General features: G+C 48.0%; 1 protein-coding gene across 2 annotated transcripts in view; it reads right to left on the bottom strand.

Annotated features, from left to right (window-relative positions):
• The window catches only part of LOC119975891 (endothelin-converting enzyme 2-like), a 242908-nt gene that overhangs the window by 201088 nt on the left and 19293 nt on the right, over nt 1-22527 (bottom strand). Inside the window, exon 2 of one of the 2 annotated variants that reach the window (XM_038815811.1) lies at nt 8332-8480. The exons of the other annotated variant lie outside the window; for it this stretch is intronic. Coding sequence (XP_038671739.1) covers nt 8332-8433 — 102 coding nt within the window. The 5' untranslated portion in view covers nt 8434-8480. The remainder of the gene's footprint in view (nt 1-8331; nt 8481-22527) is intronic. 2 annotated transcript variants of the gene reach the window in all.

Raw genomic sequence — 22527 nt, 5'->3', positions numbered from 1 at the left:
CATCTAGCAACAAACCATCTGCTCGGATATGGCTCGACGATGGCTGGAATAGCTGACTGCAAGATAGCAGAAATTCATCAACATGATGGTGTGGGTATGGTCACACACCAACTGTAGCTGTCCCCATTGAGATGAAGCACCCACATGTATGTATAATCAATGGCTCCCTGTAATATTGGGAAGCTCCCTATCCTGGGAATACCATGTGCTCTCTCTTCCTGCTTCTTGCTGTTTAGAGAGGAGACAATGAAGTCCGCTGTCTTGGCATACAAGGCTCTGATGATGTCATGAATGCTGCAATGAATGGCACACAGAGTTGTTACCGGAGTCACTGGCTCTAGCCCAGAAGGATCCGTTGATGTCGAAACTGACGGCAATGATGCTATTTAAAAAAAATAAATTTAGAGTACCCAGTTATTTATTTTTCCCAATTAAGGGGCAATTTACTGTGACCAATCCACCCAACCTGCACATCTTTGGGTTGTGGGGGGTGAAACCCACGCAGACATGGGGAGAATGCGCAAACTCCACACGGACAGTGACCCAGGGCTGGGATTCAAACCCGGGTCCTCAGCGCCGTAGTCCCAGTGCTAGCCACTGCGCCACCATGCTGCCCGGGCCATGATACTATCGATGGTCACTTGCAGAACCACCATCTCCATCCTGCTTTCCAATTGCGGGTTCGGTTCCAGGAGGGCATCATCTCTTTGATAGTCAGCCACGCCAGATCTTCTTTCTGGCTGAGGTGGAAATAGAAGTACTCCATGAAGAAGTATTCAATTGAAGAAATAAGGTGAGCGAGACCTCCTATTTCATGTATTTCTCTCCTTCCTGTCTGCTGCAACCAAGGAGAGACTGCAGCTTTGACTGACTGGCTATCTAAATGAGCTACTGTTAATTTCAACAACAGAATGCATCTGTGAACTCTGCAGTAGTAGTAGCAGCAAGTCAAAAAGCACCTCACCTGAATGTTGAATGATTATCCGTCTGCTGGATGGATGGGGGATGGTTCATACTGCTGACTGTATGGCAGCTATGAATGTTCAAGCAAGCACATTAATATGTGGCAAGATCCAAAATGTGATATTGGGTGGCAAATCAGTATTGGGTGCTGACTAGCATCACAATCTGACGAGTGTACATGCTACCGGCAAACACACAAAATACCAATACTATCACATTTCAAAGCATGGCAATCAGTGTATGCTGTGCTGCAAATCATCAGAAGCAGATCCCCTGGCATTTACTCTGTCTCCCAACCCCCATTGTTCTGAAACCAACAGAGTTACAGAGCCAAATTTTACATCACAATTATTATAAAATAAAATACAAGCATCCAGCAGGCACTGCTGCAATATGTTTTCCTGGTTTCACTAACTGAAGCTTCTTGCGGCAGCAAATCAATTAATTTCCGGCAAGAGAAAGACACATGCTGTTAATTTCACACTGGTACAAGTAAACTGACTAATTATAGACTTGCAACAGAAACAGGCATGGAAAAAACTGCAGGCTGAAGAGAAAGGAGTAATTTTGTGACTACATACTGCTAACCCCTAATAGTTTCTGAATTTGCAGCTGATTTTAACTCTGCACCACGTTTAGGCAGATGAGTAGAGGTGAGGGTCTGAAACGAATCTAATTGTCAATAGAAACTGTGGTAAACCACTGTTAGTGTATTATATGTATTGTGGTAAACTGTTACTGTACTACATGTATTGTGGTAAACCACTGCCTGATGGCTCCGCCTGTGGCTCCTCCCCTCAGGCTCAGTATAAAAGGTGGCTGACCTCCGGCCCTGCCCCAGTTCGGGATCAGGGGCCAGGAGACTCTCTGCTTAGCTTAATAAAGCCACAGTTTTGTTCACTACTCATCTTGTGTTAATTGATGGCACATCAATTTAAGAAGCTAAACTTTTAAGATGAATTCTTCACTCGAGCCTGATCGCCTGGAGCTGGACCCACATGCAGCCGACGCCACTGCGACATCCGAGTACTGGCTAAGCTGCTTCGAAGCTTACCTCGGATCCTCCACCGACCTCCAAAAGCTTCAAATACTCAGCGCACGGGTGTGCCCGCAAGTTTTCCTTCGTATCAGAGACGCCCCCTTGTATATGGAGGCGATAATGCTGCTGAAGGGACAGTACGTAAAGGCAGTAAACGAGGTGTACGCCAGGCACCACCTTGCCACGAGGCGACAACGCCCCGGAGAATCACAAGCCGAATTCCTGCGTGCCTTGTGGGTACGCGGCCGGAACTGTGCTTGCCAGGTGGTATCGGCTGGCCAACACACGGAGCTGCTGATCAGGGACGCCTATGTCGCGGGCATTAAATCCAATTACATCCACCAGCGTTTGCTAGAAGGGGGTACACTCGGACTCCCAGAGACAGTGCAGCTCTCGAACTCGCTGGAAGTGGCTTTCCAGAACATGGAGGCCTACACCTCCAATCACGCGGCACCTTCATGGACGTCGTGGGCGCCGCCATCACCCGACTAGAGTGCGGCGCAAGCTGTGCCGCGCAGCAGCCCGCCAACTGCGGAAGCCCGAAATGCTACTTTTGCGGCCAGAGTAAGCATCCCAGACAACGCTGCCCTGCACGGAACGCAATTTGCAACGGATGTGGGAGGAAGGGCCACTTCACCAAAGTCTGCCAGGCCCGACCTGTCCCTAAAGTTCCTGGGACCAGCAGCGCTGCCTGTTGCCTGTCGGGATTGGATTGGATTGGATTGGATTTGTTTATTGTCACGTGTACCGAGGTACAGTGAAAAGTATTTTTCTGCAAGCAGCTCAACAGATCATTCAGTACATGGGAAGAAAAGGGAATTAAACAGAATTCAAGAAAATACATGAGAATACATAATAGGGCACCACAATATATACAATGTACTACATAAGCATTGGCATGGGATGAAGCAGACATGGGTGTAGTGTTAATGAGGTCAGTCAATAAGAGGGTCATTTAGGAGTCTGGTGACAGTGGGGAAGAAGCTGTATTTGAGTCTGTTCGTCCGTGTTCTCAGACTTCTGAATCTCCTGCCCGATGGAAGAAGTTGGAAAAGTGAGTAAGCCGGGTGGGAGGGATCCTTGATTATGCTGCCTGCTTTCCCCCGGCAGCGGGAGGTGTAGATGGAATCAATGGATGGGAGGCAGGTTCGTGTGATGGACTGGGCGGTATTCACGACTCTCTGAAGTTCCTTGCGGTCCTGGGCCGAGCAGTTGCCATACCAGGCTGTGATGCAGCCCGATAGGATGTTCTCTATAGTGCATCTGTAAAAGTTGGTAAGGGTTAATGTGGACATGCCGGATTTCCTTAGTTTCCTGAGGAAGTAAAGGCGCTGTTGTGCTTTCTTGGTGATAGCATCGACATGAGTGGAGCAGGATAGATTTTTGGTGATGTGCACCCCTAGGACCGTCCCCATCTGCCGCACCACCCGCTATCCATGGGGGCCGCCATTTTGGAACCACTCCACCGCCTCCAAGGACCCCTGCTCACCCAGTCGTACGCTGGCCACCGCTACCTCCAACCAGCCCACCCACCACCTCCCGAAGCTCGCCTCCATCACACTCAACCAGTCTCAACCTCATCATCTCACAAAATCCACGATGACCGTCTGGATCAACAGGGACGAGACGGCCTGCCTCTTCGACTCCGGAAGCACAGACAGCCTTATCCACCCAGATACAGTAAGGCACTGCTCCCTCCCAATTTTACCCTCAACCCAGAAAATCACCCTGGCTTCCGGATCACATTCCGTAGAAATATGGGGTACTGTGTCGCGACCCTTTCGGTACAGAGCGTAGAGTAAACTAACTTTAAGCTCTACGTCCTCCACCATCTCTGTGCTGCCCTATTACTGGGGCTCGACTTTCAGTGCCACCTCCAAAGCCTTACCTTAAAGTTTGGTGGATCCCTGCCCCCCTCACCGTCTGTAGCCTCACGACCCTGAAGGTCGCCCCACCCTCGCTCTTCGCTAACCTCACCCCGGACCATAAGCCCGTCGCCACTAGGGGCAGACAATACAGTGCCCGGGACAAGGCTTTTATCAGGTTGGAGGTCCAGCGACTCCTACGAGAGGGGATCATTGAGGCGAGTACCAGCCCCTGGAGAGCCCAAGTGGTGGTCGTCAAGACTGGGGAGAAGCACCGGATGGTCATCGACTCCAGTCAGACGATCAACCCGTACACGCAGCTTGATGCGTACCCCCTCTCCTGCATATCTGACATGATCAATCAGATTGCGCAGTATCGAGTCTTCTCCACAATTGACTTGAAGTCCGCACACCACCAGCTCCCTATCCACCCAGAGGACTGCCAATACACTGCCTTCGAGGCAGATGGCCACCTCTACCACTTCCTCAGGGTTCCCTTCGGCGTCACCAATGGGGTCTCGGTCTTCTAGCGAGAAATGGACCGAATGGTTGACCAGTCCGAGCTGCGGGCCACGTTCCCGTACCTAGATAATGTCGCCATCTGCGGCCATGACCAGCAGGACCACGACGCAAACCTCCGGCATTTCCTCCACACCGCTAAGCTCCTTAACCCCACATACAATAAGGAGAAATTAGTTTTCTGCACAACTCGCCTGGCAATCCTTGGCTACGTTGTGGAAAATGGAATCCTAGGGCCCGACCCTGACTGCATACGCCCCCTCCTGGAACTTCCCCTCCCCCAAGGCCCTGAAGAGATGCCTGGGGTTCTTCTCTTATTATGCCCAGTGGGTCCCCAATTATGCTGACAAGGCCCGTCCACTCATTAAATCCCGCCTGGCCTTCAACCGCATCAAGGCAGATATTGCCAAAGCTGCGATGCACGCTGTGGACGAGTCCATTGCGTTCCAGATAGAGAGCGATGGGTTGGACTTTGCCCTGGCCGCTACCCTCAACCAGGCGGGCAGGCCCGTAGCTTTCTTCTCCTGTACCCTCCATGCCTCCGAAATTCGGCACTCCTCCGTTGAAAAGGAAGCCCAAGCTGTACGACATCGGCGGCATTACCTCGCCGGCAGGTGATTCACTCTCCTCACTGATGAACGGTCGGTTGCCTTCATGTTTAATAATACACAGCGGAGCAAGATCAAGAACAAGATTCTGAGGTGGAGGATCGAACTCTCCACCTACAGCTATGATATCTTGTACCGACCTGGGAAGCTCAATGAGCCCCCAGATGCCCTATCCCGCGGTACATGTGCCAGCGCACAAGTAGACTGACTTCGGGCCCTCCACAATGACCTCTGTCAACCAGAGGGTCACCCATTCTTTTCATTTTATTAAGGCTCGCAACCTCCATCGAGGAGGTAGGACCATGACCAGGGGCTGCCAGGTCTGCGCGGAGTACAAAGCGCACTTCTATCGTCCTGAAAGAGCACACCTGGTAAAGGCCTCCCGCCCCTTTGAGCGCCTCAGCATCGACTTCAAAGGGCCCCTCCCCTCCACTGACCGCAACGTGTACTTCCTCAACATTGTTGACGAGTACTCACGATTCCCCTTTGCCATCCCCTGCCCTGACATGACCTCTGCCACCGTCATCAAGGCCCTACACAGTCTCTTCACCTTGTTTGGTTTCCCCACCTACATCCATAGCGATCGGGGTTCCTCCTTCATGAGCGGCGAGTTCCGTTAGTTCCTGCTTAGCAAGGGCATCGCCTCAAGCAGGATGACCAGCTACAACTCCCGGGGAAACGGACAGGTGGAGAGGGAGAACGCGACGGTCTGGAAAGCTGTCCTTCTGGTCCTACGGTCTAGAAGTCTCCCAGTCTCCCGCTGGCCGGAGGTCCTTCCCGATGCACACCACTCCATCCGGTCGGTCCTGTGCACTGCCACCAATGAGACCCATCACGACGTATGTTTGCCTTCCCGAGGAAGTCCACCTCAGGGGTCTCGCTCCCGTCCTGGCTGACAGTCCCAGGGCCCATCCTCCTCCGGAAGCATGTAAGGGGTCATAAATCGGATCCCCTCGTCGAGAAGGTCCTGCTTCTCCATGCCAACCACAATATCCTATGTGGCACATCATGACGGGCGACAGGATACAGTCTCCCTCCGGGATTTGGCACCTGCAGGTTCCCCAGCGACCATCACTACCACCCCCAACCCTACACCGTCTCCCTCCACCACTACCCGGCTACTTCGAGTTTTGGCGCCCACTGGCGACCATCACCACGACCCCTGCCCCGACACCGCCCCCCCCCCCCCCCCCCCCCTCCACCGACTCAACTATTGGGCGAAGAAGACGACAACACGCTCCCGGACGCACAGGTCTCAACACCAGTTCACACATCAGAGCCGGGACTGAGGCGATCAAGGAGGAAGGTCAAAGCCCTCGACAGACTCGACCTTTAAGTCCACTTCACCCCCGCTGGACTCTATTTTTAACAATGTGGTAAATCACTGTTAGTGTATTATATGTACTGTGGTAAACTGTTACTGTACTACATGTATTGTGGTAAACCACTGCCAGATGGCTCCGCCTGTGGCTCCTCCCCTCAAGCCCGGTATAAAGGTGGCTAACCCCGGCCCTGCCCCAGTTCGGGATCAGGGGCCAGGAGGCTTTCTGTTTAGCTTATTAAAGCCACAGTTTTGTTCACTACTCATCTTGTGTTAATTGATGGCGCATCAGAAGCCAAGTAATTTTAGCTACTGGACCTCATTTTAAATCTGACTGCTAACTTCCTACCTCTTCCTGTAAGGAAGTTTGTAGAAAGCAGAGGAAAGTTATGTGGCCTGGAGACCCCCCCCCCCCCCCAACCACTATCATCCCCGCTTCCACTGAGGCCAGGTGGGATTGATTGACTGCCGATGCTGTGCCATGGGTTCTTGTAATCAAGATGAGAGGGCAAGGCCATAGCAATGTCAGTTTGAGCTTTCGTGCTGGGCCTGGATCAACAATCATGCACTCAGGTGTAGAGTAGCGTAGTGAGTATGTTACTGGACCAGTAATCTAGTTGCATGGGCTCATGATACAATAACATGAGTTCAAATTCTCCCATAGCAGCTGGAGAGTTTCAATAAATCTAGAACAAAGGGCGAGCATTAGTATTGATGGAGGTCTTGGGACGCAGTGGGTAATGTCCTTGCCTCTGAGCCAGAAGCTCCAGTTTCGAGTCCCACCCCAGGACTTGATGGTCAAGGAAAGTATGTTCATTTTTATTTAAATTTAGAGTACCCAATTATTTTTTTCCCAATTAAGGGGAAACTTGGGTTGTGGGCGTGAGACCCACACAAACACGGAGAGAATGTACAAACTCCACACAGCAGTGACCCGGGGCCGAGATCGACCCCGGACCCTCATCGTTGTGAGGCAGCAGTGCTAACCACTGCGCCACCCAAAGAAAGGTGTGTTCATAACGTGGCCAAACAGGTCGAGTGTCAACCTGCAAATCATTTTCCAACAGGCCAATGGCTGGCAGTAAGAGCGGCAGAGATTCCTGGTCAGCCATGCTTGTTGCGGAGTGGGGCCCCTCAAGTTCTAAGCCTCTGGTGACAGACTCGCAAGCTGTTTCAGGAATATCTAGCTATGAAAACAGATGAAAGTCTGCCTCAGTGCACAGAATCAGTAATGGTGACCATGAAGCTACAAAATTATTGTAAAAATCCATCTATTTACCAATGCCCTTCAGGGATGAAATCTGTTGTTCTTAACTGGTCTGCGCTATATCTGACTCCAGACACGCAGCAATAGTTGGCACTGCATGAACTGCCCTACGAAGCCACTCAGTTGCATCAAGTTACAATGAGCAACAACAACAAAAAAAATCAAACTGGCCATATCATCTAGCATTAACTTCAGTACTGGATTCAGAGAGATCAAAAGTGTCGTGTTAATGGGGTAACATGGACTGCAACTGGATGCAGTTGTACTTGAAAGTAGATTCCAAACATTGATGTTAGTTCAATACTTTTTATTGAACTTGTTAAGCAGTGCACACAGTTCGCTGTGGGTTTGACACTCTACTAATCCAAGCATGCTTGTTATAACTAACTAGACCAGACTAGCTCTGAGCCAGGTGTAGAAGGTGCTAACTGATATATACACCCTGACTGTCACTACAGTTGTCACCAGTGGAAAGAGACAGAGTGTTGATGCCTTGTATGTTTTATAGTACGAGACCACCTTCTAGTGTTCTGCCTGGTGATTGGTTATATTCTGTCCTGTGTGTTGATTGGCTGTACTGGGTGTCTGTCACTGCCTGTCTGTATCTCATTACGTGCATTAGTGCATATCATGACAAAAAGCATACCCAATTGACCCTACAAACTCGTTTTCACTATCATCTGAGAATTTATGCCAACATTGGAAGAGCTGCCCCACAGACTACTAAAGCAAAAGACATTGAATCATACCTCACAGCCGATGTACCAGACTCCTCCGTCTCCATTAGTATGTGCTGTTTCATCAGCTCGACACCATCCAAGACACCTTTTGATCGGCACCATATTCACCATCTTAAATGTTTATTCCTCCAATATAAGTCCACAGCAGTGTACACCATCTAGAAGATACACCGCAGCAATTCACCAAGGCTTCAACTGCAGCATTTTTAAAAAACAACTTCTACCACCTCGGAGTAGAAGAGCAACAAGTGCATGGGAACACCATCACCTCACATTCACCTCCAAATTGCACACCATCCGTATTTCACTTTTCCTTCATCATCAGCAGAATCCTAGACTTCCTTACCTATCTACTTCCCTACCTACTTTCAACTCCTGGACTGCGGTGGTTTAATAAGGCAACTCACCACAACCTCCTCAAGGACAATTCGGGATGGGCAGTAAATGATGGTCTTGTCATTTACACATGATAATTTTAAAAATGCACCTTTTTGGTCCTGATGCTACTTGATGGCGTGTTGGCCTGATGGAAAACCCATTTGAAGTTCTCACTCAAGCTGCTGATTGCAATCAGATCCCAATGATAATGAGGCGGTGACCTAGTGATATTGTTACGAGACTAGTAATCCAGAGACCCAGGGTAATACTTTGGGTTTGAATCCCACCATGGGAGATGACGAAATTTGAACTCAGTAAAAATTGGAATTAAAATTATAATGATGACCATGAAACCATTGCCGATTGTTGTAAAAACCTATCTGGTTCACTAATGCCCTTCAGGGAAGGAAATCTGCCATCCTTACCCAGTCTGGCCTAGGTGTGATTCCAGACCTACACATTGATACAGTTGATCTTAACTGCCCCCTCTGAAATGGCCCAGCACGCCACTGAGTTCAAGGGCAATCAGGGATGGGCAGCAAATGCTGGCCCAGCCCACATCCCAAGAAAGTATTTTAAAAAATCTGACCCAGATCTGCCCGTGTACAAAAGGACTCCACTGGCTTTGGGCAGGTTTCATTAAGCAAGTTAAAAATCATGAACCATAATATTTCCAGTGTCTTGAGGGCTGATAGGTAACCGGAACAAATGATGTGCTGCTTCCAGTTGGCAAATAGGGCTAAAATCACCTCCTTATTTTAACGCCTACCTCAACAAATGGTATTCAATCCAGATGGATGTAGTTGCAGCAGTCTCTCTTTCTATGTGTTGTAAATGTCAAATTAATAATTGCACTCAAAGAAGAAAACCCACATGAAGCGGGTATAGGCTGGAGATGAGTTACAGAAAGGAAAAGTAATCTTGTTAATTAAATTATTTTATCTTACTACTTCTAAATTAAAATGAGATAGAGTAGAATCTTTTATAGCTATTTGTTTAGAATTATTGTGGAACAATGTCGGTGAAATTCAAATTTGGTAGGTGCACAGTGGGAAATCCCCCCCCCCCCCCCCCCCCCCCCCCCCACCCCGCCCCTCTCAACCCCTGATACACACACAGCAGATGGTGGGAATTGTATAGCATCCCTTCATTATACCAATGCATATGATGTGGAAGTTCCCCTTCCCAATTGTGCAGACCACCCAATTTCCCTTCCCATTGATGTCAACAGTGACAGAACCATTTATTAGTAAAATGAAATGAAAATCGCTTATTGTCACGAGTAGGCTTCAAATGAAGTTACTGTGAAAAGCCCCTAGTCGCCACATTCCGGCGCCTGTTCGGGGAGGCTGTTACGGGAATGGAACCGTGCTGCTGGCCTGCTTGGTCTGCTTTCAAAGCCAGCGATTTAGCCCTGTGCTAAACAGCCCCTAGTATACCCTGTCAGTTAATTTTATTTCCCCAATTAAAGGGCAATTTAGTGTGGCCAATCCACCTAACCTGCACATCTTTGAGTTGTGGGGGTGAAGCCCACGCAGACATGGGGAGTGTGTGCAAACTCCACACGGACAGAGACCCAGGGCCTGGATTTGAACCCAGGTCCTCAGTGCCATAGTCCCAATGCTAACCACTGCGCCACATGCCACCCTATCAGTAAAAATTAACAAAACTATGACAGGGCTGAATAGACTGCCAATCAATACTTTGTTCACTAATAGAAAATGTTGTTTCATCAGTAGTCACTCAATTGTTAAATGGTATATTTTTTTTATTAAGTGCATTTGTGTATAGTGGGCATATTGATGTTTTTCCGAAGCAGATGTATGTTTTATGCAATATTTAAGTACAATACATATTGATCTATTTCCACACCTGCTTGGAATGACTTATTTGCAGCAGATGTCAAGAACAAATCAAAGACTGCAAGCTTTCTGTCTACTATCACATCATTTTAAGAGATTATAATTATCCAAAATAGATAAGGCCACAGAAAATGTTTGTAGGATTGTTATCCTTCCAGCTTTGACTTCTGTAGACTAACCTGAAGAGCAGCTTTCTTTTTGTTTTTGGGATGTGGGCTGTGGTGATATGCATCACTGTAAATACACAAGAGGTTAATGTAAATACGCGTAGACTAGATAGACACTAGAGGGAGCACCAGAGACAATACACACAGATATTCAACCAATAGGTCAGTAAGATAGGACACGACCAATGCGCGTTCAAGACACACACACACGTGACACTACCACAGGGGGGCATTACACCAATCCATAATTAAGGGCACTATGCACATGATCTTCCTCTTTCCAGTGGAGACACTTAGTGAGTAGACAGGGTTGATTTGAAACACATCACACCCACCACATGGATTGTAGCAGACTGGTTAGATAGTCTGAGTAGCTATAGAAGGATTAACAGGAGAGTCGAATCCAAGTCGGAGAATCGTTAACAGTTCAATAAATGTGTTAAAAGCTATCTTCAAGTCTGAACCTTCCTTTGTCAGAGTGCACATCAAGGAAGCAGCTTATGCTAAGTCAAGAGCATAACAAAACATGGGCGTCACTGGCTGGGCTAGCATTTGCTGCCCATTCCAAATTGCCCTTGAACTCAGTGGCGAACGAGGCCATTTCAGTGGTAAGAGCATCTTTGTGTGGGTCTGGGGTCACGTGTAGGCCAGACTGGATAAGGATGACAGACATCCTTCCCTGAAGCACATTCGTGAACCAGGTGGGCTTTACAACAATTGGCAATGGTTTAATGGTCATCATTAGACTTTTAATTCCAGATTTTTATTGAACTCAAATTTCACCATCTGTCATGGTGGGATTTGAATCTGGGATGCCAGTGCATTACCCTGGCTCTCTGGATTATTAGTCCAACAACAATATCACTGCCTCCACTTTTATATCCCAAATCTATAACTCCAATTCTAACCTGACTGACTGCATGATGTCCCAACTCAGGATAAGCCAGGAGAAGAAAATAGCCAGGAAACTGGACAATCACAAGGTGACACACAAGAGCAGTGAGAATAAATTGCAGAGGTTACTGAGATTGTCAGCTCCAGGAGCATCAAACCCAGGACCTGGATTCAATGCAGGAAATATTTCAAATAGCAACAAAGGTGAGTACAGTTCTTCATTTTTCTTCACCCTGAATAACAATTGGTAATGATCCATTCCCCTGATCCCCCAGAACTCTGAACAATTTAATTTATTGTATCACATTCTTTACCACTGAGCCACATCTTATTCTCAACTCAAACTGAAGGCAGCTTGTTCTTTATTCTCATAAAGCAGCTTCCTCACTTTGCATTGCAGCAACTTACTTTCAATCCAATCATGCATCTTGCTCCTCCTTCCCAGCATACCCACAAGTTAAAAACATCACACACGTATTACATTTTTACTGGCGACTCACTAACTGCACTCGCTCTTAAAGATGCTGCTGGTGGTGCCACCATTGCACTGATTGTACCTAATGATTGCACCTATGACTGCAACATTACAATCTGCAGTCTCTCCTTCCCTATGTACGGTATGCGTCGTCTGTATAGCATGCAAGAAACAATATTTTTCACTGTATACCAATACATGTAACAATAATAAATCAACTTTTAAAAAATCAAATCAAATCAAGAAAAGTGAACAAAAGGAGTTAGACTGGGAGAAAAACAGACAGCATCATAATCATAATCCTTTCCCAGCTAGAGCAGCAAGCTCCTGAGATCTGTGGTCCCCGCGAGCCATCAACTGAAGACATTTTGAAGATGGCATCTTATTTGAACAGACACAGATTATTATCTACAGCCTTCATATACCTCAGACCGTCAGTGCCAGACTGCCAAGTTAACGCTTATTCTTTTTCACTTTCCTTTGCATCCTTCTCAAAAGACCGTGCAAAAGAACCGCTGTTGGAGGAGCACAATTCTTCTGAAGAAGTGGTCATATGTTGCCTCACTCCCAACAACCAGCCCAAAGGTTGACACGATATTGAGTAGATAGACTATTAGGGTGGCACGGTAGCACAGTGGTTAGCACAGTTGCTTCACAGCTCCAGGGTCCCACATTCGATTCCCGGCTTGGGTCACTGCCTGTGCGGAGTCTGCACAGTCTCCCCATGTCTGTGTGGGTTTCCTCCGGTTTCGTCCCACAATCCAAAGATGTGCTGGTTAGGCGGATTGGCCATGCTAAATTGTCCTTAGTGTCCAAAAAGATTAGGTGGGGTTACTGGATTGCGGGGATAGGGTGGAATGTGTGGGCTTACGTGGAGTGCTCTTTCCAAGGGCCGGTGCAGACTCGATGGGCCGAATGGTCTCCTTTTGTATTGTAAATTCTATGATTCTATGATTCTGAGTGCTGGAATCTGTGGGGAAGGTGCTGTCTTAGATGGCCCTTGCAAATAGAACTTTCATTACCTGTTCGAAGCTGCAGCGCAATGCAGACTGGCCGATCCAGATGACGTCCTTTGGTTATAGCTGGAAGGAGTCGGAGGCATAAAGTTAAGGACAATGGCAACTTTAATAATCACTGACATGCCATGGCAATCTTGATGGTCCTGGTGCAGGGAGATACATAAATGAACAACAGCGTACCTTAGTCATATGAAGGAGTGTGGCTCTTGGCTTACAGAACTTTTGCGCTAGTTACGGTCTTCTAAAGGAAGCAACCCCCCCCTCACCTTCTTACAGACCCATCGGCTGCTAATTCATGTTGTCCCCAACTGTTCCTTCATGCAAAACAATGAAATAAAGATGGTCCTTGAGACAAGCTGCGATGGTTGGCACATACAAGCCCAGATCCTCCATTCCCAAAATGGTTGTATCCTTGAGGCATCCGAGAAGATCCACTGGAAGACCCTACGGAAGTCCCCAAGCAAGGGCGGCATGGAAACTGCCAGCAAGTTTCTGTTAAGCAATTACCCTACATCTGGAACCACCTGAAACGGGATTTTGGATAGTTCAAACTCTCTTAGCAGAATAATTACCTAGGAAAAATTAGAAGGATTAAGACTAATTCAAACTCCTGGGTAACTATACTACTGACACAGCGACCCTGCTCAATGGACCCCTAACTACCTCCTCCACCCCCAACCACCCTCAACCCCCGACATCCCCACTCCCCCGATCACCTTTCCAACTACTCCCCACTCTCCTAAACAACTCTGCTACTCTCCCGACTTCCCCAATGCACTGGACTCCCCCCTCCCCCCCCCAGGACAAGCCCCGGCCACTTGACAACCTTCCCAAACCCCCTAGGCCACCCCACTCAGTTCCTTACTCACTTATCTTCTCTCCTGACAAAATGATTGGGACATTTAAACATACTGGCTTACGGCAGCTAGCGCGGTTTTAAAAATATGGGTATGGCTTTGTTTCCTCTGATGATCCTGCACTGCACTGAAGGCTTCCCTCTAGGAGAAGCTGCCGGTGCACATTTCTCACCAGACCCGGATCAGGAGTCAGAGCGAGAAATCTGCAGCTCCAGACTAAGGTAAGTAAAAAGGAGCGGAGTGGCAATCGGACGGTGATCGCCAATCCCTGGAAAGTTCAGCCCAATGCTAACGCCTCGTGGTGTGGCAAGAGCTTGACCAGTGAGAGGTTGATGCGACCATCAATTCACACGAGACAGAGAGTTGAAGTGAACAGTGGCTTTAATCAACTAGAACAGTGCCTGCCTGCGACTGCTCTGCAATGAGCGCCGCTTACAGGGCAGCTGCTCGTTATACCTCCCCTCAAGGGGGCGGAGCCAGGGGCGGAGCCCACAAGGGCACCAACATGATACAATCAGAGTAGTACAGTACAATGGTCCATAGGTGGAGCCCACATGGGCAACAGCATGATACAATGTAGTACAGTGGTGAATGTTTACCACAATACGTTCACCACAGAGGTGAGCACAAGACCTTCGATCTGAGTGTTATATACTTATTTTTGTGACATATTAGTGTTGATCCAGGAGAATATTTTTTAAAAATCACAATATAATTTGTTCCAAGTGTGTTAGTTTTAGCCCAAAAGTAACACTGGTACATCGGAAAAGAAAACCTGGCTTCAAGCCCTGCTGCAGAGACTTGGGAACGTGGGGTGGGATTCTCCCATTCGGCAACAGTGTGTCCACGCTGTCAAAAACGCCATCGCGTTTCATGACAGTGTGAATGGGCCGCTGGGAGTACTGATTCTGGCCCCTCCAGGGGGTCAGCACGGCGCTGGAGTGGTTCACGCTGCTCCAGCCTCCCATCCCAGCGCGAACTGTGCACCACGGGATCCGCGCATGAGCAGTGGCACCGGCGTCAACGAGGACATGCGCGGTGGCCTCCCTCAACGTGCCAGCCCCGACGCAACATGGCATGGGAGTTCAGGGGCCGGCGCGATGGAAAATAGGCCCGGGGAGTGAGATGCCGGCCCGCCGATTTGTGTGCCCCAATCGCTGGCTCGGCCCCATCAGAGGTGGGACTCTGCCTTTTAGAGCGGCCGCTCGGCCCACCCGGACCGGGTAGAGCGGCCCGCGACCGGAGTCGGGGCGGCGTGGAGCGCGGGGCTGGGAGAATCCCGCCCATTATCTAGGATGACACTTCAGTGCAGGATTAATTCACCACTGGAAGTGTGCATCTTTCAGCTAAAACTTTAAACCACGGTCGCAGATCCCCTCTCAGAAGGATATGAAAAGATCTCATGGCACAACTTGAAGATTAGCTCTCAATCAACAACACCAAAAAACAGGTTATCTGATCCTAACTCTAATTATTGTTTGTAGGACCTTGCTGAGTGCAAATTAAATGCCACGTTTGCCCATGTTGAAATGGTTACTGTATTTTGTTAAATGAATATGTTGCACCGCACTTTTGAGTCATCCTGCAGCCATAAAGACAACTATATGAATACAGTCCTTTCCTTAATTTGAGAACCAGTAAGTACAGAGATTGGATAAAGACAGGATTGAATCTGACTGTGATGGCACCGGTACTGTAATGGGTTAATAGAATAGATGTGTTATTGTGTGATGTAGATGATGATGCATCATTGACATCAGTCAGTCATGTGTTGGATTCTCAAGGGAGAGCACGGATCACACTGTACTCAGGAACAACAAGCCTACTTACCTGTTTAGAAACAGTATTAAGAATTTAAAGCAAGTACTAGCTGTCTGAAAATGTGCAGAACAGAGGCTAAAACCCTCAACTCATTTACGAATGTCTTGATATGCGCCTCAAGTGCCATAACCTGCAGGGCTATGCTGGAAAGCAGGATTAGCCTGGCTAGCTCGTTTTCTTTCAGCTGGTACAGACACAATGGGTCAAGAGGCCTCTTTCTGCGTCATGTACTTGCCGTGATTTATGCCAAAGTCTAAATCACCACTGTTCGGGTAAAGAGGGGTGAAAAGTCAAAACACATATTTGCAACCTCCATGGTCTGTAACCTTCAGGTATCAAAGAAATGGACAAGTATTAAGTTTATACCAAATGTAATTTTATAACAATCAAGTGTCTGTTTTCCTAAAAGCGAGCAGAGACGTATGCCTCAGGAGATAATGCAACAACACAGTCTAGGCATGTACATGTAGAGAATTTGAAATTGAGAAATGTGAAAATCACAATGTGGTACCAAGTGATGCATACAGACATATTACATAAGAAGGCAAAAACAAAATTAATTAAATAAGACAGTGTCAAAGGAGCGAACACAAAAATAAACAAAGAAATGTTTGGAATTATGTGGGCCTTGGGAGGAGTGCTTTGGTCAGATCCAATCGGGCCTAAGGAAGGAGGATTGGGTGGGAGAATTCCTCAGTGCGATAGTTACAGGTCGGGGTGGTGGAGGTGGGAGAAGACCCCCGAAGGGTCAGACATGTGGGGTGAGACCAGTGGAGATTTGGTTTGGGTCATAACCTCCACGTGTTTCAGGGAGAAACCATTATCAATCTCCCCATGGGGCTCATAGAGTACGAGCTTCCCAGGTAGAGGGCTGCGGCCACCCAGCCGGAGCTCATTAGAACGGAGCATAAAAGCCGGCCTGAGCAGGACCGGCATGTTGGTTGTCCCAAAGAGGACTGTGATTGTAGACAGTTACTGCGTAGGCAGATTATTGTTAAAAGCAAAATAAATATTTTACTTGCTACCACTGGCTCCCTTGGTCATTAAACTGGCAACGAGAACAAAGGACACTCCGGGCTCGTTTGTTAAAACACTCAGTCACTCCAGACGACTATGAACATGAGGATATAAAGGTTGAAAATGCTGCTATTTGGTAAGATAGAGCTTCAACACGGGCCTGGAAGATTGGAGCTATTATGCAGAATGTAGGAGGTACTTCTTTCAGGCCAACGGTATCGTGGAGGAAGACCGTCAAAAAGTGATCTTCCCGAAAGCCCGCACGGCCCTTACTTTTGGAATTATAAAGAGTCTTACTTACCCAGCTGCATCAACTCCAAATCATTCGATGAGTTGGTTGCACTAGTGGCTTAACATTATGATCTGAAGCCTTCCCTTATAATGCAATGTTATAGATTCAATGCAGTTTTGCGGCTCCAGATGAGTTAGTCAATTACTTTTTTCTGGATGGGCACCAGAAACAATATGACATCCTGGGCAAATAGACTGAAGTATTCTCGGAGGGTCTGGGCAGGATAAAGGCGGGCAAGGCTCATATATACATGGACCCAGAGGTGCAACCCACATATTTTAGGGCAAGGCCTGTTCCCTACGCCTTACTCGCCAAAGATGACACAGAACTACAGCAACTAAAAGATCTGTGAATCAAACGCTCAGTATAGTTTCTGGAGTCGGCCGCACCCGTGGTACCGGTTATGAAGCTGGACAAGTCTGACCAGCTCTGTGGAAATTACAAACTCAAGATGAACAGGGCATCTCACTCGGACTATTACCAAGGGTGGTAGATTTATTTGCAAAATTGGCTGGAGGGTATTACTTTACAAAGCTCGATATAAGCCATGACTATTTACAGGTGCAACTGGACACTGCATCCAGGAAATACGCAACTATAAACACCTACAGAGGGTTAGTTGAGCACACCCGCCTCCCATTTGGGATCTCGTCAGCACCGGCAATCTTCCAACAAGTGATGGAGGGTATGCCTCAGTGTCAGCTAAATGTAGTCATAATACTTAGATGACATGCTCATCACTGGTGCCATCAATAAGGGGCCTCACGGTAGCATGGTGGTTAGCATCAATGCTTCACAGCTCCAGGGTCCCAGGTTCGATTCCCGGCTGGGTCACTGTCTGTGTGGAGTCTGCACGTCCTCCCCGTGTGTGCGTGGGTTTCCTCCGGGTGCTCCGGTTTCCTCCCACAGTCCAAAGATGTGTGGGTTAGGTGGATTGGCCATGCTAAATTGCCCGTAGTGTAAGGTTAATGGGGGGATTGTTGGGTTACGGGTATAAGGGTTACGTGGGGTTAAGTAGGGTGATCATTGCTCGGCACAACATCGAGGGCCGAAGGGCCTGTTCTGTGCTGTACTGTTCTATGTTCTATGGACAACCTGCAGGAAGTGCTCAGGTGGTTCTCTCATTTGGGAGCCCAGTTGAAGAGGATCAAGTGAGTGTTCAGAGTGAAGGTAGTAATGTACTTGGGGTACAGGGTGGACAGCGATGGCCTACACCCTGTGGAAGAGAAAGTTCAGGCCATAAAAGTGGCCCCAACTCTGAGGAACGGCACTGAATTCCGGTCATTTTCGGGCCTGGTGAATTATTATGGAAAATTTGTCTCCAACTTGGCCACCCTGTTAGCACCCCTCCGCATACTGCTAAAGGAGAACTAGAAGTGGGTGTGGGGTGCCTCACAAGAAGCATTTTCCCAGAGTGAAAAAACACCCATCATCCTCTCAGCTTCTCATCCATTATGATTCAGCTTGGTTGCTAGTTCTGGCGTGCGATGCCTCCCCCTCTGGCATTGGGGTGATGCTGCTCTTGGGGGGGGGGGGGGCGGGGGGGGGGGGGGGGGGGGGCGAGGAGTCTCATGTAGTTGGCAGACTTAACTTGGGTGGGATAGTTAGCGGTTGGGGGAAGACCGCTGAGGGGTCGGGTGTGTGTGTGTGTGTGTGTGTTGAGGCCCGTGGAGGTTTGGTTTGTTCTCGTCATAGCTTTCACGAAGCCCATGGCAGAATCGTGATCAATCTGCCCTTGGAACCCGTGGAGCGTGAGCTTCCCAGGTAGGGGCAAAGGCCCAGCCAGCAGGGGCTGATTAGAATCGAGCATCAATGCCGGCCCGAGCGGAACTGACATGTCAGTTGTTCCAACAGGACTGTGATTGTAGATAGTTACTGCCATGGGTAGCTTATTGTTAAAAGTAAGATAAATCTTTTTCTTCCTACCGCTGGCTTCCTTGATCATTGAAGGTCTGTACAATAGTTAACCAGAAGTTCAAAGAGGTTTTAATTTGTCTAACTTTTTCCGGGTAACCATTGGTGTAATCCAGTCAAAACCATCCAAAGTTTGTAATTTAAATCACATCTTTGGAGGTTCCCAGTGCAATTGCCGAGAGGAAGTTTGCGATTCTGGGCAAATGCTGTGCAAACACTTAACTGTGAACCTCGGAGAGGGATTCCCCGGTGCATCCTTGGGGCACCCCCTAAATCTGGTGTTCGGGAGCCAAGGAGTTATGGCCCAGAAGGTTAAATGTGAAAAATATAAGTTAAGTCCAAATCCCTGCAGTAATTGTTGGGCCATTAGTCCATAACAATATATCATTTAAGGCAATGAGAGATTAATTAAAAATAGGGCACTGGATTTCAGTTGTATTTTCCTGATGCTCAAATGGAACTTAAGCAGGAAATCAAGAACCCCCCCCCCAACGAGAAGAAACGGTAGAGTTGGCCATTCTTAGCCTCTCACACCCTTTCTCCAAATTCAGGGGTAGGCAACCCCAATGGATAAGTCAGAATTTAAGAAATGATGCAACACCGCAAAAAACAGAAAAGGGGTTATAAAGTAAAGAATGAGTGAACTCAGGCCATTGCTGCACATATCCTACTGTTGAACATACAAATCTAGCACAGAGTTGAGAACATTAATGGTCATGCTAGCTATCTTCACAATCAGTATATTGTGTACTCTGTGGACAGATCCAAAGAGAACGAAGAAAAGCACATTTAAGAATTAATTTATTTCTCGTAGGCATATTTCCCTACTGAGACTTTTCATTGCCCTGGTCTAGAACATCAAGCTGCCCTGGCCTAAGCTTTTCCATTGTGCTTAAGATAGATATCCATTGTATAGTTGATGAAGTAACACTGACTTGACCAATTTCTCTTTTAAAAATGCCCACAGGGTGACCTAATAGAGTTCTTTAAAATTCTGAAAGATTTTGGTAAAGTGGAGACAGAGAATGTTCCCTCTTGTGGGGAAGAGCATAACTAGAGGCCATCAATAGAAGATAGTCACCAAATAATCCAGTAGGGAATTCAGAAGAAACTTCTTTACCCAAAGAAGGGTACGAATGTGGAACTCACTGTGGTGAATGTAATATGATAATTCACACTATGTCTTTGTAAGCGCAGTAGCGTTATCCAACCACTAGGGGGAGTAGTGGGAATGCTCAGGAGCTGGTACAGGGCTCCACCCTTGGCTCCGCCCACGACTCCTCCCCCTAGTGCTGCTGTATAAATACCCTTGTCCAGAGTCAGCCTGCAGTTCACTGAGAGTTCATCAACGGGTAACAGGCTGGCTCTGTAGTAAGTCGATTAAAGCCAAGATTCATATCGGAAACACGTGTCTGGTGAATTGATGGTTCCATCATTCACAACCACGGTCTTCCAGCCAGGCCAACAACACCCATAAACCAAGAATGAATTGTTTTTTTTTAAACTCAATTCAGGTTCAAAAAACATTGACTGGTTTTCAGAAAGTAGCAGCTTTAACTCGAGGGTTGAGCCACCGCTTGATGGCCCAGAGTATGTACCCATTCTGTGGTCAGGAACCATTGTAATTTCACATTTAATGGGCAACAGTACTGTTTGTCAAGTCATTCATGAGGGATTTATGGTGCCTGCGATACAACTCCCAAAGCAGATACCGAGCTGTCAGTAACATAACGATCAACCTGTAACTATCACCATCCTTGCGTTCGGGGGTATGGAAAGGGATAGTGCGTGGGGAGGGGGTGGGGGGGGGAGATGGCGGGGAACAGAGCACAGGGTGTCCTTACATGCCTATGACTTGTTGTTATACGTGTCGGAACAGAGTGTGTCAATCGGGGGAATATTGGAGCTGCTTTGGGTGTTTGGGTCTTTCTCGGGGTACAAATTAAATTTATCAAGAGTGAGTATTTTGTGTTGTCTCGGCCGGGGCTGGGGGCAGGGGGGGGGGGGGGGACTGCCATTCCGTAGAGCAGGGACTCACTTTATATACATGGGGGAGCAGGTACAACATTTCTAGTTTGGTGGGGAGAGTGAAAGCTGATCTGGCAAGGTGGGATGGTCTCCCGCGGTCACTGGCGGGTCGGGTACAGGCGGTTAAAATGAACGTGTTGCCGCGATTTCTGTTTATTTTCCAATGCCTGCCGAAGGCATTTTTCAGAGATTGAAGGAATGATTACCTCGTTCATATGGGGAGGGGAGGTGGCCAAAGTTAGAAACGTGCCTCTACAGAGGGGAAAGCAGGCAGGGGGCTTGGGTCTTCCAAACCTGATGTATTATTACTGGACGGCAAATGTGGAGCTGGGTCAGAGGGGTCGATTCCCAGTGGGTCATAATGGAGGAGAGGTTGTGCAAGGCGTCGGGATTGAAAGCACTAGCAACAGCGCTGCTCCCGATAGCCCCGGGGAAATACTCAGGGAGTCCGGTAATAATAGCTTCATTGAGAATTTGGAGGCAGTTTCGCCAACACTTCGGGTTGGGGGCAGGTTCAAGGGAAATGCCGATTCAGGGGAACCATAGATTTGAGCCAGGGAAGTGGGATGGAAATTTTCAGAAATGAGAAGGGGATTCAGACACTAAAAGATTTGTTTCTTGGGGGTTGGTTTGCAGGATTGAAGGAGATGGAAGCGAAGTATGGGCTGGAGCAGGGGGAAATGTTTAGATACATGCAGGCTCAAGATTTTGCCGGAAAGGAGATAGAGCTTCCCGGTGGAGCCGGCCTCCACATTGCTGGAGGAGGTGCTGACGGGAGGGGGACTGGAGACGGGGGTAGTGTCAGCGGTTTATGGAACTATTTTGGAAGAGGCGAAGGCACCACTGGAAGGGATCAAAGCAAAGTGGGAGGGACAGTTGGGGAGAGGGTATGGAGGAGGGGTTCTGGTGTGAGGTGCTCCGGAGAGTGAACCTTGTGTGCGAGGATGGCGCTGTTACAGCTGAAGGTCGTATATAGAGCACACCTCACAAGGGAGAGGATGTGCCAATTCTTTGAGTATCAGGTAGAAGATGTGTGTGAACGTTGCTGGGGCCGGGGGGGGCTGCAAATCATGTTTATGTTCCACTAATGGAACCAGTATAGGTAGACTTGTCTTTGGTTTTGTACTCTTTGCTTTTGTTCAAGTATATTCATTCGGATTTTACATTTTAGAAATTGACACAACAAGTTAGAATATAATACCACGCGTAGAAGTGAAAAAGAAGCAGAACAGGGAATCAGTATCCAACCTACGCCCCCAACCTCTCGGGCAGCCTCCCAAGTCACACCAAGAAGAGTCAGCTAGTCAATAAGGGGAGAAATCACACATGGGACAAAAATCAGGATATCTGCTAAGTACAGTGCTCAGCCCATCCTCAAATCCCCATGCACCCAGGAACCAAACCCGGCCTCTCTGTGCCCCGTACCCCAGCTTCCACAGGCACCCTCAAAAAGGGTGCAATCCTCGAGGACAACAGGATAC

The sequence above is a fragment of the Scyliorhinus canicula genome, chromosome 13 (genome assembly GCF_902713615.1).
Source record: "Scyliorhinus canicula chromosome 13, sScyCan1.1, whole genome shotgun sequence".
Classification (NCBI taxonomy): Eukaryota; Metazoa; Chordata; class Chondrichthyes; order Carcharhiniformes; family Scyliorhinidae; genus Scyliorhinus; species Scyliorhinus canicula.
Note: the sequence above shows the minus strand (reverse complement) of the source record. Positions and strands in the feature narration are given on the sequence as shown.